Source organism: Anabrus simplex, chromosome 1 (assembly GCF_040414725.1).
Source record: "Anabrus simplex isolate iqAnaSimp1 chromosome 1, ASM4041472v1, whole genome shotgun sequence".
Classification (NCBI taxonomy): Eukaryota; Metazoa; Arthropoda; class Insecta; order Orthoptera; family Tettigoniidae; genus Anabrus; species Anabrus simplex.
Window position 1 is genome coordinate 766,173,513 of NC_090265.1, and position 14,922 is coordinate 766,188,434.

Consider the following 14,922-nt stretch of genomic DNA (forward strand, 5'->3'; position numbering starts at 1 on the left):
CGGAAATGCAAACAAATATATACACAGATTTTAAAAACATATAAACAACTTTTTTTTCTTTCTTTTTGCATTCCACCCTACATTTATGGTTTGGAGATGTACTCTTATGTATGGGACACTAAAAAAGTAGGTGTCCATGTACAAAACAACCTTTCATTTGAGGTACTCTAATGAGGTATCCTTGCACAGCCTCCGTGCTGCACCACTCGGCATTGCCTCGATGGGTATAATTACTTCTGAGTTGGAGCCATTTTTGATGAGTAGTAGTGAGTATATCGACCCTGAGGTGTCAATAGTATATTACCAGTGTGAGGGAAATTTGGCTAATATGCCAGATATTTACAGATATTACCACTGGTTTCTTTTATTACATGATCACAGAATTGTGGGGTTAGAAATTCATTGACCACTTACAGTTCTGTTGGCTTATTTCCTAACCTTCTGTTTACCATAGAGTGGCTTACATGTAATGTCAGTAGATTTATTAGATTCAAGTTCCCAATGTCACTCATTACTGACGTTCCAACCTACTGATATTGTTGAGTAAATTTTGAATTATCCGTTAACTCTGGCTCTCCGGAAATAGAATCAGATTCACCTTCACTAATATTATTTGAAGATTAATTATTTTCTCTTTGCACACTTTCATTGTGAATCTCAACATCAATATTCTCAAGCCAATCATGAATAACATCACCCGTGCCACTCCAGGTCGCTGCCATATTTGTTTACAAATAACATGCAGTGAGGTGTGTTTTATTTTTCTTATTTCAGGAGCAAGTTAAACATTTATGATATAAAAATTAACTTCAGATAGTTCCTGACATCTGCAGGTTACATTTTAAAACTTATAGAACAAACTTTGCTGGCTTGCTAACTGTAAATGTGCGTCTGCAGATAGTTCGCGAGAATGGATGGAAGTATCCGTCAAAGCATATTTGCAACTTTCACTCGTTGGATGGAACATTCTGTCAAAGTATGGCACAAGGTTAATATACAGAAGGTAGTGAGGGACTGGAAGTAACATATCATTAAAAAACCCACATCAGACCTATGCACATGGCATTCTAGACAAAAAGTATAGCAAGACATACCTACCCAGAAATCCTTGAACTGCCTCGAGAAGAGCTTCCTGATGAACCTGTAAGGCTGCTGGTATCTGACAACAAGTCACTCTCGTCTCCGTGATGACCATCCCTATCTAGAAACACAATGACACACTACATGACATAAACTGGTTTATATTCTTTTCAAGTTGCTTGTTTTTGAGTTTGGGTGAAAGATGATCAGCAGAAGAAAGTACTTAGGACACAGAGTGAATAAAGTGCCAGAGTAAACATAAATGAAATGCATCAAAGAAGAAAACCGTAAGGTTCATAGAAGACACGGACTTAGAAGTACAGATGTCACACAGTAGTGCATTGAAAGTTAATTTCACTGGAACAAGCAACAGGTAAAAATATCTCCTTAACTAATTCATTTGGTTCATTTTTTATTTTATTGTACATACTCAATTTTTATTACAAAATATAAAATTTCAATATTTAGTTTTAATTTAGAGGGATGAATCAATATACATTACATAATCAAAAGTTATAGGATACAAACTTCATGTTGATAGGTCCGTATTGAACTGTGATTACACAGAAAATTAAAAGAGTTTAATAGTTCCACCTTTTCATTATAAAATATTTTGCAATGCAGCTTATATTACAAGTAAAACATTTATTTGGTACTAGTTTCAAATTATTAATGTTTACAGCATATGTGCATTGTTTATAGACCGTTTGATATGTTGTAAAATTTCTGTTATTGGCTGATGATGACCTTGACCTTAGGTCGAAACTAGTACCAAATAAATGTTTTACTCGTAATATAAACCGCATTGCAAAAAATTTTGTACTGAAAAGGTGGAACTGTTAAACTCTTTTAATTTTCTATGACCAAAAGTATCTCGGCATTCATCTGTAAATGTGAAGTACATCGTAGATGTCACTATGACTGCCACTGCTTTTATAAAAGGTGACTGAGGATTCGATGTTGTTCAGTGCTCCGTGATACCTGCAGAATGCGTGCAGCAAGAGAATATGGAATTGTTATTGCTTAGCACGTAAATTGACACAGGTGTAGAATCTCTTGGAGGTGGAAAGTGCTTGTAGAAGATTTTATTTGTAAATCTTTTAAGTAGTACTTACTGTATGATCTGGAGCATTGTGCTAGAACATTTTATTTGTATTCCATTCAGCTACCTAACCTGTACAGTGTAAAAAATATTTTTCTACCATATGTCGGTTGTAACTAGAAGATTACATTTCTATATTAACTGGAACAGTCCAGAAAGTTTGTGACGTGCACCTTTTGAACAGGGTGTGTTGGCCTTTGTTAGTTATGCATTCTAGAAGTATGTTCTTACTATTCTGGAAACGGAAGATTTGCGATCGTATGTGTTCGAGAAAGGGGTTTAAACATCGCGACCAAAGAAAGAGTTGTGATTGGTGAATCTGGGTGGCGATAGTCAGGCTCCTGCATTCTGACTGGCTACTCCACGGCCAGGGTTTCCTTTTTAAAGAGAGCTGTCTTCCATCTCTCGACTATCCGAAGTTTTTAAAGATAAAAATTTCACAGTTAAATTGAAATAATAAATATGTTAGTTCAACCTATTCAATACAAGTAAATAAGAGATGTAGAGATTACATTCTTATTTAATTAAAAGTGATGCCTCGCTGCCGGGATGGGCCACCATGGGGTAAGCACTCTTGATTTCTGTTCCACCTTAAATTACATTTAATGTTCGCTTGCTTTTTCATTTAGGAGTTTGCCCTAACCCCACCCAGACTCGCCACTCAATTATTTCAGATGCCTTAGCTTTTCAGCTGGGCTTGCCTATTTGTTTTTGAAACATTCCCCTTTCCTTGTTTCGCTAAACATGTAATTTATAGTTTTATGTATTTCCCTCGGGGTTTTGCCTCTAGTGGTTCCGTGTCACTTTATGCACGCTAGTTTTTCCGCTGCCCCACATCAGAAGTGTTTTTGGTGTGGGACCAAGTTGAACTGGGCTCTGCACCAAGTTTAGATATTTCCGATTTTACCCTGTTTCAATTATGTTGTTCAGATGTTTTGAAAGGTACGTTTAACTTCACTCTAAATTGTAATAGCATATTGCGTTTCTTTTTACCTTCAAGATTGTATTGTACAACTTGGTTTGTAATTAGATGTATCGTATTTGCTTGACTCTTTGAACTTATAGGAAGCTATCGTCAAGGAACATCCATTTTGTGTGTCTGAAAGAACATGTAATTTGTATTTCACAAACAGTGTATCAATATTTTCTGCATTGCTGAACTTGTTCGTGATTATTTTGTAAAGTCCATTTTGTAAATAATATTTTTGAAAATCAAGATCACCGTTGATTTTTCTGAAAACCGCAACCTAAGCCATCTCCATGCCCTTGGTAGGTTCTCAGCACCATTCCATGTTCCTTGTTTGTTATGTCAAGTTGCCCTCATTGATTTTTACTTGTGCTGTTTTTGCTGCAGTTCATTACATGGTTATGGTGTGTATAGTGTTTAAGGCACCTTGTAATTTGATTTATTTTCCTCCCTTTTAACTGTATTTGTGTGGCCGCTGAAGTAACGGTTACATAAGTAAGCAATCAGTCAGGGCCATTCCCACCCTTCTCAAGTTGCCCCAGTTAGCCGTTGTGTAAATTCTGGAATGCCTCTAATTGTGCAACTAACACCATGACTGTGTGCCAGGAGATAGTAAGTAGTTCAAATTTCAGGCACCTCCCTATAAGGGCATTTCACCTGTGTATGACTGGAGACGTGATTTAGAGTCAAATGGGAGGGTTTGGGTGTGGCAAATGCTATACAAACAATACATGTGAGCCTATAGAGTACCTACATTGAAATTTAGTAGAGGTGAAGTGAAGTGAAAAGATTTTTTCATGGAAGGCACTTGGTATCCTCGTAATAATACAGAGCTCTTTAAAAGCAGAAGGGTATAAGGATCAGCTGCATACTGTCCAGTTCTTTTATTTATTTTGCCAGTTGCTTTATGCCACACCGACGCAGATAGGTCTTATGGCAATGATGGGATAGGGAAGGGCTAGGAGTGGGAAGGAAATGGCTGTGACCTTAATTAAGGTTAAGCCTTGCCTGGTGTGAAAATGGGAAACCACGGAAAACCATCTTCAGGGCTGCCAATAGTGGGGTTCAAACCCACTATCTTCCGGATGCAAGCTCACAGCTGCGCGCCCCTAACCGCATGGCCAACTCACCCAGTATTGTTGTCCAGTTCAGAGACATTGTGTTTGAGAGCTCTGTCCATAAAGTGTTCAAACTCATTTCTACTGAACACCTCTGGGATTAACTAGAATGGGTTCAGACCCCAATATGATCGCTACAATTCTGCAAGAAGACTGGGTTGCCATTCCTCTGGAAATGTTGTGAGGCGTAGTGGACAGCCTTCTCCACAGAGTGCCAAGTGTGCGATAGTTTCGAGCAGGTGTCTAGATAATTTTGATCAGATAGTGTAAGATAACTCTGGGAAGTGTAAGCAGTCATTAACTGTGACTTTTGGCAACACAGTAGTTATACAGTAAAATCTTGTTAAGATGTTTTTTCAGGGGACAAGGAAAAAGAACGTGTTAAGCGAGAACATACTACTGTACATATTAATAAAAACTATTCAACAGGGATATGGAAACACTAGATTAGATTTTTTCCGACATGAGGGTATTTTACGTCATGTATCCGTGGGTACAGTGAAAACTATATCTACCAGTTCTAAAGATGAGAGGAAAGTATTAAAAGGTGTGAAAAACATGAGAGAACAAATAGGAAAACATCTGCAAGGGGCCCAATAAAAACATCAAAGTATTATTACAGATTACACTCTTTCTAAAACAAATGTTAGTATAAACCTTTTATTTCGAGCAGTGGGTTATTAAACATTATTTTCTGGTCACGCTCTTAGACAATGAATTGGTGGTTACACTCGACCATGTGCAACTGTAAGGAATGACTTTGGCCGCCATTTTGAAATCGACAAAACTTTGACCGAATTAAATTGAAATAAGAAATAAAATGGTTCAACCTATTCAATACAATTAAATAAGAAATGTAGTGTTACATTCTTATTTTATTAAAAGCGGTACTGGTTTCGACCACCAATTTGGGTCATCATCAGCCGATTAAAAATACAAAAACAATGCATAGGAAAACAAGAAATTAAAGGATAAGTCTTTCAAAAGCAGTTGAAGAGGCAATACAACAGTTGACATAAAAAACAATTGTGATGATAAAAATGGTTCCGCATCTTTTAAGAATCTACAAGATCCTAATAACATTGATACATACATCAATTGTATTAAATTGTATTATATATATTTTCATGACTGAGCATTAACAGCCTTGATCATTAAGCTATTCACCGAATTTCATCGGCATTTAAAAGCACATTGAGTAGGCCTATATTGCACTGATCTTTGACTTCTACACATTTTTGGGACTTCATATTTATTAAATTGTGTTGTGACTTTGCGCCAGACAGTGTATGCAGACTGGTTGACTGAACTATTCAACTCTTCTCGTAAACATTTTGAGGCACAGTGCCGGACATTGTGTGTGTTGTGCTACACTTCAAGGGCTTGCGCCGTGCTTCATATAAGTGACTGATCTTCAACTTTTCAGGATTTTATGACTTAAAACCACACAGTGCTAATCCTTATTGCCTTATATTGCCTCCTCAACTGCTTTTGAAATACTTATCCTTTAATTTCTTGTTTTCCTATGCATTGTTTTTGTATTTTTAATCGGCTGATGATGACCCAGATTGGTGGTTGAAACCAGTACCACTTTTAATCAAATAAGAATGTAACACTACATTTCTTATTTAATTGTATTGAATAGGTTGAACCATTTTATTTCTTATTTCAATTTAATTGTGATACAGTTCAATATGGAACATTATGAAATTTTTCTTTAAAAACTTTGACCGACTCGAATGATCAATACAAATTCTTATAATTTTGTTGAATACCACCTATTCAATACAATAATAAGGTAATAAGAACTTACATATTTATTAAATTGCTAATATGGTACATGTTTCGCTCCTTTTTGTGAGCATCATCGGCCAATTATCATTTACTTAAGGTTATAAAGCATATTTTAACCCAAGAATAGATTCACGATCTTATATAACCTTAAATAAATGATAACTGGCTGATGATGCTCACAAAAAGGAGTGAAACATGTACCATATTAGCAATTTAATAAATATGTAAGTTGTTATTATCTTATTATTGTGTTGAATAGGTGGTATTCAACAAAATTATAAGAATTTGAATTCCATGCAGATCTTCAATATGGATAAAAATGAAATTTATAACCTGCAATCGAGTGATCGAGTTGAAACTCAAAGGTGCGAGTTTCAACATTTGCGACCTCTGATGCTTAAAGATGTGAACGTCAGTACACTTACTAAGGAATTTCATGACATTTTATGTATCCATAAATAGGCTACCACAAGACTAATATGCACCACGCTAGTCAATTTCACACAATTATGTTCCTAATCCAGATATAGGCTATTGTATCACAAGACAAATATTTGTTACACTTCACTGTACCACTCAACAAAAGGTAAATTTCTAACTTCTGAATGGCATACGAAATACAAGGTCAAATAGACTCAATGTGTTATTCATCAATCTTTCTGCTAACCGGCAAGCAAAACTGAACATTTCTGAAGTTAACAGCTTGCTCCCCGAAGGTGCAACATCCTGTGAAGTTTAGGAATTTAAGGCCTTTTCCCGAAATCACGTATCTGTGGCGATGGCTCTTAGCCAAGCTAGAAATCACGTTTCTTTCTTGAAGGATGAAAAATAACATTTTTAGGGTTAAGAAAAATGTGATTGTACTAAGCAGTAACAGCGAAAATTCGTGATGCGATAAGCGATGTATTTTTATAATTTAATACGACGAGAATCGGGACTTCAAATTTACGATGCGCTAAGCGGGAAAATGAGTTAATGAGATACGCACTAACGAGGTTTTGCTGTATGTACAATTTAAATGTTCATTTTGAAAATAAAGATTTTTGACATTAATCTGGTTCGCAAACGTCAAGATCTTAGATGTTAGGCTCCTTTAAACAACAAGCAACAACAAGGAAATGTCAAATGTAAAATTGATTTTAAAAATTTCCATAATTCCAGGAGACATAAACTATGTAAATCCACGGAATTACATTATTACAGCACTGCACAGACAGCACCTTAAGGTCACATGATCATTCGTGTTTGCTTTTCTCTTGTCATCACACTAAACAACTGTGCCCAGGGTCACAATATATGATCAATGACAGTTTAGGACTTATGTGGCGAGCTATTCACTGTGATCACCCAAATTCCAAATCACTGTTTCTTTCACTGCATTACTCCAATGTCGGCAGTTTTACTGATGATTAAAAAAAAAATCAAAGCAGCAATGTGAAACTGCTCAGGATTCACACCCGGTGCAGTCTTCAGATTGATAAGTGCCATTTTATGTAACCTTGTTTATTTCTTGTCTCCTTTTTTGCCACCGGTTTAACGTCGCACTAACAAATCGAAGGTTTCGGCAATAAAAGGATGGAGAAGTGATAGGATTGCCTGGGGTGAAAAATTGGAAACTACGGACAACCATCTTCACAGCTGCCGATGGTGGGATTCGAACCCACCATCTCCCGAATGCAAGCCCACACTGCATGGCCAAATTGCATTTGGTTTGAGCCAAACAATCTTCATATTGGTGGCTAGTGTGTCTTCTACAGGGATGCTTGACCTCAACGGTAAAGTTACAGGCATCCGAAATGAAGGTACTGGTTGCTGCTTTCAGGGCACGGCTGTACCTCCTCAGGCATTTCCTCATGTATCAGCAAAAGCTCCAATCCTCTGCCAGATTGTGTTGTTAGTTATACGATCAAGGAGAGAAACTCCAAGAGATGTGATGTACAGGCCGTACTATAGCTCTGATGACGTCACGCTTTGGGTAGGACTTAGAGGTGATACACATCCACTCTGCTTAAATGACACACTCCTTTATATTACTTAAGAAACTGTTAACACCTTATAAAATCAAGAACTATACATAAATATTTGTTAATTCTTACATACAATGCATATCCTTCTCCGTAATGTTCTATTTATCGCGTATGTCCATTTGTTTCCGTGAGCACGGGCGAACACGGGCGAGACATATTCTTGCAATTTCTATCCATTTTCTAGTCAACTGGAAAGTGACATCATACACACTGTTAGAAAACATACAACCAAATACCAATACAATATACTACAAATGTAAACTATTTCTGTACCACCAATTCAATACCTACAAGAGAGATTATGAGTAAGCTAACCTCCAACAATAACAAAACATTTACGGTACTGTCACTGTCATGAAATCAAATTAATGTTAAAAAATATAGATTTTTAAACAGCAAATAATGGCTATAACTTACGATTATTTTCATATTCAATTTTCATGGAATAACCCTGTACCATTGGCAATAACATGAAGCTTAATAGGAAAAACCTCAACAGTCTTATTCCACAAGACATTTTGAAAATGCATAAACTGGGCTTGAATTTTCAAATACACTGAACTCAAATAAGCCATAAGTCTGATTACATACAAATATACCTAATGTTACCCATGTTTATGACATAATAAGACATTTTAACTCACCATCTGGATGAGACACCCTTTCCCTCAGAATATGGTCTTCAGGAAAGTGGTTGATACACACAACTGTGTTGTGATTAACTATTAAATTCTCCCTAGGAATAGCCTTCTTCTATAAGCTGAATCTTTCTTCATCAGAAGGAAACACAAATATTCGTTTATAATTGGCTTTGCAGCCAGGCACACCGCAACTGTTAAGCCGGGTATCGACTGGCGCGGCTGCCGCGTATGGCAATGTTCGTTGCTTTGCCTCGTGAAGTCGATACCATGTTGCCTCGCGCAACAAGATGAACACTCCCATGCTCGACCTTTGCGTAGGTCGAGCCAAATCGGAGCGGTCTTTTGTCCCACGGCAAAGGGATTACAGTGCGCAGTGTTCGTTCAGTTGAGACAGGTGTTGGGGTGGTTCTACCTCGGCGAAATGGAGAATGAAATTTGTATATCTCTGATACAGCTGTATAAATGTAAAGAGATCTTGTGGAATCCTAAAAGTTCTAGTTATCACAACAAAAGTATGCGCGAGGACGCATGGAAGGACATAGGTGAGGAAATGAAAATGCCGGTTCAGGAGTTAAAGAAAAAAATGGCAACTTTACTGGCATTTAAAGATAAAAATTTCATTGTTCCGTATTGAAAGTATTAACGTTAAAAATTAAATAATTGAAAAAGAGGTTCAACCTATTCAATACATAAGAGAAAGAAATGTAGTGATTACATTCTTATTTAATAGTAACTATAAATGGGACCGGTTTCGACCCTAGTTCAGGTCATCGTCAGCCGTAAAAACATGTAAAACAATGCATATGAAAAAGAAAAAGATTAAGTGAACTCTGGATCGGTATAAGATGAAACATAAATTAACGATGGGGGTAGAAATTGTGAGTCACTTAAAAGAAAACAGAACGTAATATTAAGAATGGTAGTATGGCACACGCAATGATAGGCGAAGTCTCACAATGTTTATGAATATTGAAGAACGGTCAAACGGGTCAGTTTCCACACTCTGTCAGGCACAAAGTCACAACACTATCAAATAATATATGAAGATCATAAATAACTTGAAGTCGCAGACGAATAGATTTGTAGAAGCAAACCGCCAGCTCCCGGTGATCAGCGCGGCACATTCAAGGTCATGCGCTGCGGTCTCGAACGTCAAAGTCGAATGGAGAATATCCTGAACGTCCAGTATTTGTCTCGGTTGCGGGAAGTTAAGTACGTATATATAGAAATATACAACGCAAATCAGTATAATTGAATGAGTACTTGTGCTCCTGCTTTCTTGGAAAACAGTTGACTTGAAAAAACAATTGTAAAGAGGAAAAAAAAATATAGTAAAAAGCGCAATATCGGAAAACAAATGAAAACTTATATGCACAGTGCGCTATTTTTTAAATTGAAAAAAATTAGGTCATGATTGAAGTAGTCGAAGTTGGCACAAGACAAGAGTTAAAATTTGAAAGAGGAGAACCGAAATGAAGGTCGATGGTGTTTTTTTTGTTTTTTTTAAATATAATAGAAAAGGTAGAATAAATTAACAGAGGAAGAGTGATAGTGAAATAAGAGAAAGAATAAAAGAAATTGAAATTAGATGGTATTGAGAGTTTAGGGTGGGTTATTGGAGGTAGAAAATGTGGGTGGGAACTTTGTAAGGCATGGAAAATAGAATTGGGGTTTTGGAATTTGGAATTTTTGAGAAGAAGAATTAGGAAGTCAAAAAGGATATTGGGTTTTTCAGAAATGTCGTTTAAATTGAAATTAGGGTTGAAGTACTGGTCAAGGTGGATAAAGCAATTTTCAGTAATGTTTAAGAGGGGGCCTTTGTTAATGATTTTAAGTATATTCATGTCATTGTCAATACTGGTGAAACTATGCTTGGAGTCTTATATGTGCTGTCCTATGGCAGAGAATCTGTTGTATTTAATGGCGTTGACATGTTCAGAGTACCTGATATTGAAGTTGCGGCCAGTTTGTCCGACGTAGGAGGAATTGCAGTTGTTGCATTTGAATCTGTATACACCAGATTTAGAAAAAGCATTAGACTTATTTAGAGATTTAGAGTTGTGTAAGATATCAAGATTTCTATTGTTAGTTCTAAAAGAAATTTTCATGTTATGTTTTATAAAAATATTAGTTATTTTATAAGCATCCTGAGTGAAAGTGAAGGTGGAAAAAGCAGTTGGTTTTATTGTGTCTTTAGATAAAGTGGTTTTTGGACGGTGTTTGAATTTGTTGATGATGCGGTTTATGAAGGAGTTGTTAAAGCCATTGAATTTAGCAATGTTGCGGATGGTGTTTAATTCATTATTTAAATCTTTTTTTGGACATAGGGGTGTTGAAGGCACGAAAAATTAAGCTATTATAAGTAGCACGTTTATGAGCTTGGGGGTGCGAAGAATCTTGTCTTATTGTGGTTGCTGTTTGGGTTGGTTTTCTGAAAATTTTGTAAGATAAAGAAGAAGGATGTCTAGTAATAGTTAGGTCTAGAAAATTAAGAGTTTGGTTGTGTTCTGATTCGAGGGTGCATTTAATGTTAGAGTCTAAGTTGTTGAGATGAAGAAGTGTAGAGGCTGCGTTGGTTGATTCCTCATTTAATATTACTAATGTGTCATCGACATATCTGGCCCAAAAGAGGATGTTGGAGAAATTATTATTATTATTATTTCTTGTGTTTTCTAAGAAATCGAGGTAAATTTCAGCAAGAATGCCAGAAGCTGGTGATAAATGGTGTTGTCAAAGGTAAAATAATTATTGTTGAGAACTAATTTTAAAATAGACATGAAGTCTTGAATTTCAATTTTACTTAGGTTACTGAATTTGTTTAGGTTGTTGTTTATAATGGGGAATAATTTTGAAATTGGAATACTAGGGTACATGTTCACAATGTCAAAATGGAGAGAAAAATTTGGTTGGATTTCAAAATTCTTTAATTTGTTGATTAGATCAGAAGTGTTTTTGATAGATTTGTTGGATAAAAATCGATAATTTTTTAGTAAAAATGTTTGGATGAATTTAGAAGTGTTGTATAGGGGACTGGGTCTGTAATTGATTATTGGACGGATGGGAATGTTAGTTTTGTGAATTTTAGGGAGGGCTTTGGCAGTGGGTAGTCCTGGGTTCATGTTTATTAATTTAGTGTTTTCTTGATCTGTGAGGAGAAAGGAAGCGTTTTTTTAAAGTATGTTTGAGTAGGCGTTGGATTTTTGTGGTTGGGTCTTTTTTTACTATAGAAAAAGAAGGGTCACTGAAAAAGGTTTTGGTTTTATCTAAGTAGTCAGTTTTTTCCATTATGACAGTAGTGTTGCCTTTGTCAGATTTGGTGATAATGAGATTATTGTCATTGATTTTCTTTTTAGGATCTGAAATGATTTTATTATCTTTAATTAAATTATTATTATTATTATTATTATTATTATTATTATTATTATTATTATTATTATTATTATTATTAAGAGAAATGTTTTTGTTATTTATAATGAAGATTTTTTTGAGTTTCCTTTTTACTTCATATCTGATTTCATCTTGTTCATCTGTTGGCATTTTGTTAACACATTCACGCCCATCATCTGAGCTGGCTATTTAAAGAGCTGGCCCAGCTATTTCAGCTGTTAGTGGCAGAGCAAACAACAACGAATTCTTTTCACAATAAGTTCTAAACTAAACAAGATATGGAAACAAAATTTTCCACATACCTTAATGAAGTCCTCTAGTATCTCTGTAGGCTGTGGTAGCTAATGTCACACTTTCCTGGGTGAATGGGAACACCCACACTTTCCACAAAAATAGCGTGTTTCACTAATAATTTTATTTTTGAAGCACACTTTGCACCTTCTTGAAGGGAACTTTACTTTATTTGATGGTGGAAACTTGAAGAGAATATGCTCTTTTCTCTTGCCATCTAACCTAAATGGTGGATCCTTGGCCGGTGCCCTTTTTGGAGGCAAAATCGCGGGACGTTGACTTGGAGCTGATGAAGTAGATGGAGCTGAGATGTCGGAGAGAGGTGACTGTACTTGTATGTCGGGTTCAGTTTTTTCCTGGAGCAAGTTCCTAACTACTGTCTGCATGAAATTCAGAAATGTTTTTGATTTTTGAGGATTTGAGTTCTGGAAGAGCCGAAATGCGTTAAAAAGTGAGCAGTACAGTAAAGAAAAAAACACCTTTTTCGGCCACTTTATAGTTTTCCTCATGAAAGGATAGAGCGCCAAGTACTGGTCTGCAGTATCAACACCATGCATGTGTTGATTATAGTCGGTCACAGACTCTGGTTTCATTTGTATTTTTCCGGATTTCTTTGTTTCGACCATTTCTGCCGAATGGATGGTAGTCACCATAGTAATAACCTTTTTGTCTCTCCAAGAAACAAGCAATACATCCTCGTCCCTCCTGAAAGTCATTTCCCCCCGTTTGAGAATTGCCTGGTGTTCCTTTAGATCTTTTGGTACACCCCTATTTGACCGTATTGTTCCACATACAGCAGTGTTCTGTTCCTGTAATTGTTTCGCGAGTCAACGCTATTGTAATAATTGTCCATATAGACTGTATACCCCTGGCCAAGATAATTTTCAAGCAGCTGAAAAACTGTGCTTTGTAAATTCGCACCACTTGCATCATATATCATGAGTTTACAGATGTACCCCGTGTTAGACTCGCAAACCATCCTCACTAAAATGCCATATTTTATTATTTTACCGGGGTTATATACGCGGAATCTTAGGCACCCTCTCCAGGCTAGCATTCCTTCGTCCAGAGCAATTTTCTGTTTGGGGGTATAAAGCTCTGTAAATCTGTCTGAAAGTTTCTGTAAAATAGGTCTGATTTTATACAATCTGTCAGTGCTGTGCTTGTATTCGCTGCTGTCACTAAAGTGGAGAAATGAGAGGATACTTTCGAAGCGATTTCGTGACATTGTCTTTGAGAAAATAGGAGTGGAGAAAATTGGATCTTCTGTCCAGTACATTCTGAGACATGGTTTACTAATAATGCCGGTAGTGAGCATCAAACCCAGGAACTGTCTCATTTCTGAAACAGTCACCGGACTCCACGTTTGAGCAAGAGAGTGTTTAGAGAGGGGGCGCGGCGCGGCACTGATTACATGACTCGCATACAGATTTGTTTGCTCGCATAGGTATTCGAGAAATTCAGCTGTGAGAAATAGATTTACAAATGACATCTCATTAGCATTTTCTGTTTCAGTATTTATACCTGGTTTAGCAGTAAATGGGATCGCAGGGGGGCGATATAAAGGCGAACATTCAGATACCGGTACTATGTTTTCTGTCACGTGTCCGGGAGAATCGTATTCACTGTCATCCCTGTCACTTTCAATTTCACTTAGTTCAGGAATCAGTTCATCACCTGAGTCTTCATAGAAAAGGATGTCGGCAATTACGTCAACACTTACATTGTCCCTACACGCCATGGTTGCACTTCAGAACACGACTATACACACGCTTGTGCAATCAGAAACCAACTACGCAGCCAGCTGGGCCAGCGCTAGGCTACCTTCAGAAACAAAACAAAAAAAGTGCATTGGGAGGGAAAATCGCCGTGGCCATGTGGTTTCTGTTGAGTAGAAACATTCGTAAGGGTATTACCTTCGTCTCTCTCGCACATATTTGTGACCAAAATAGATCCCAGCTGCGTAGGAACGGCTGCAATTCAAGGTTGCGCTTATCTGGGCTAACTCGGATACGGTCCACAGCATGCTCACGCGCTATAGGCAATAACTCGGATACGGGCGTGAATGTGTTAATGGCTATTTCAGATTCAATAATTAAATTGGTGGCTACATTGAAAGTGTTGAGATTGGGCCAATTGTGTTTGAGGCCCTTCGAAAGAATTGAGTTTTCAACATCACTCAGAGTTGTTTTAGATAGATTTATGATGGGAGGATGGAATTGTTCAATAGTTTTGGAGGGTGTGTTACGGTTCTTAAACTGGAATTTATGTGAAGAAGAGTTGTTCTTAAGAATTTTGAGTTTTTTCTGTAGGATTTGTTGCTTGAGTGACAGTGCATGAAATAATTTATTGTCTACTTGAGTTAGGAAGAGGTTCCATTGTGCACTCGGGAGAAGATTAGCAATTTCTAGATGTGTTTCGTATAATTGTTGTTTAAAAATGATTTTTTCTTGTATAAACCCAAAGAATAACCAACAAAATTTGGTGATAATGAGATTATTAATAATCAGATCAA

At 36.7% G+C, this 14,922-nt stretch overlaps 1 protein-coding gene across 1 annotated transcript in view; it reads right to left on the minus strand.

Moving 5' to 3' along the window:
* The window catches only part of Elp1 (elongator complex protein 1), a 313,623-nt gene that overhangs the window by 129,273 nt on the left and 169,428 nt on the right, over positions 1-14,922 (minus strand). Inside the window, exon 9 of the mRNA XM_067136206.2 lies at positions 1,099-1,201. Within this exon, the coding sequence (XP_066992307.2) occupies positions 1,099-1,201 (103 nt within the window). The remainder of the gene's footprint in view (positions 1-1,098; positions 1,202-14,922) is intronic.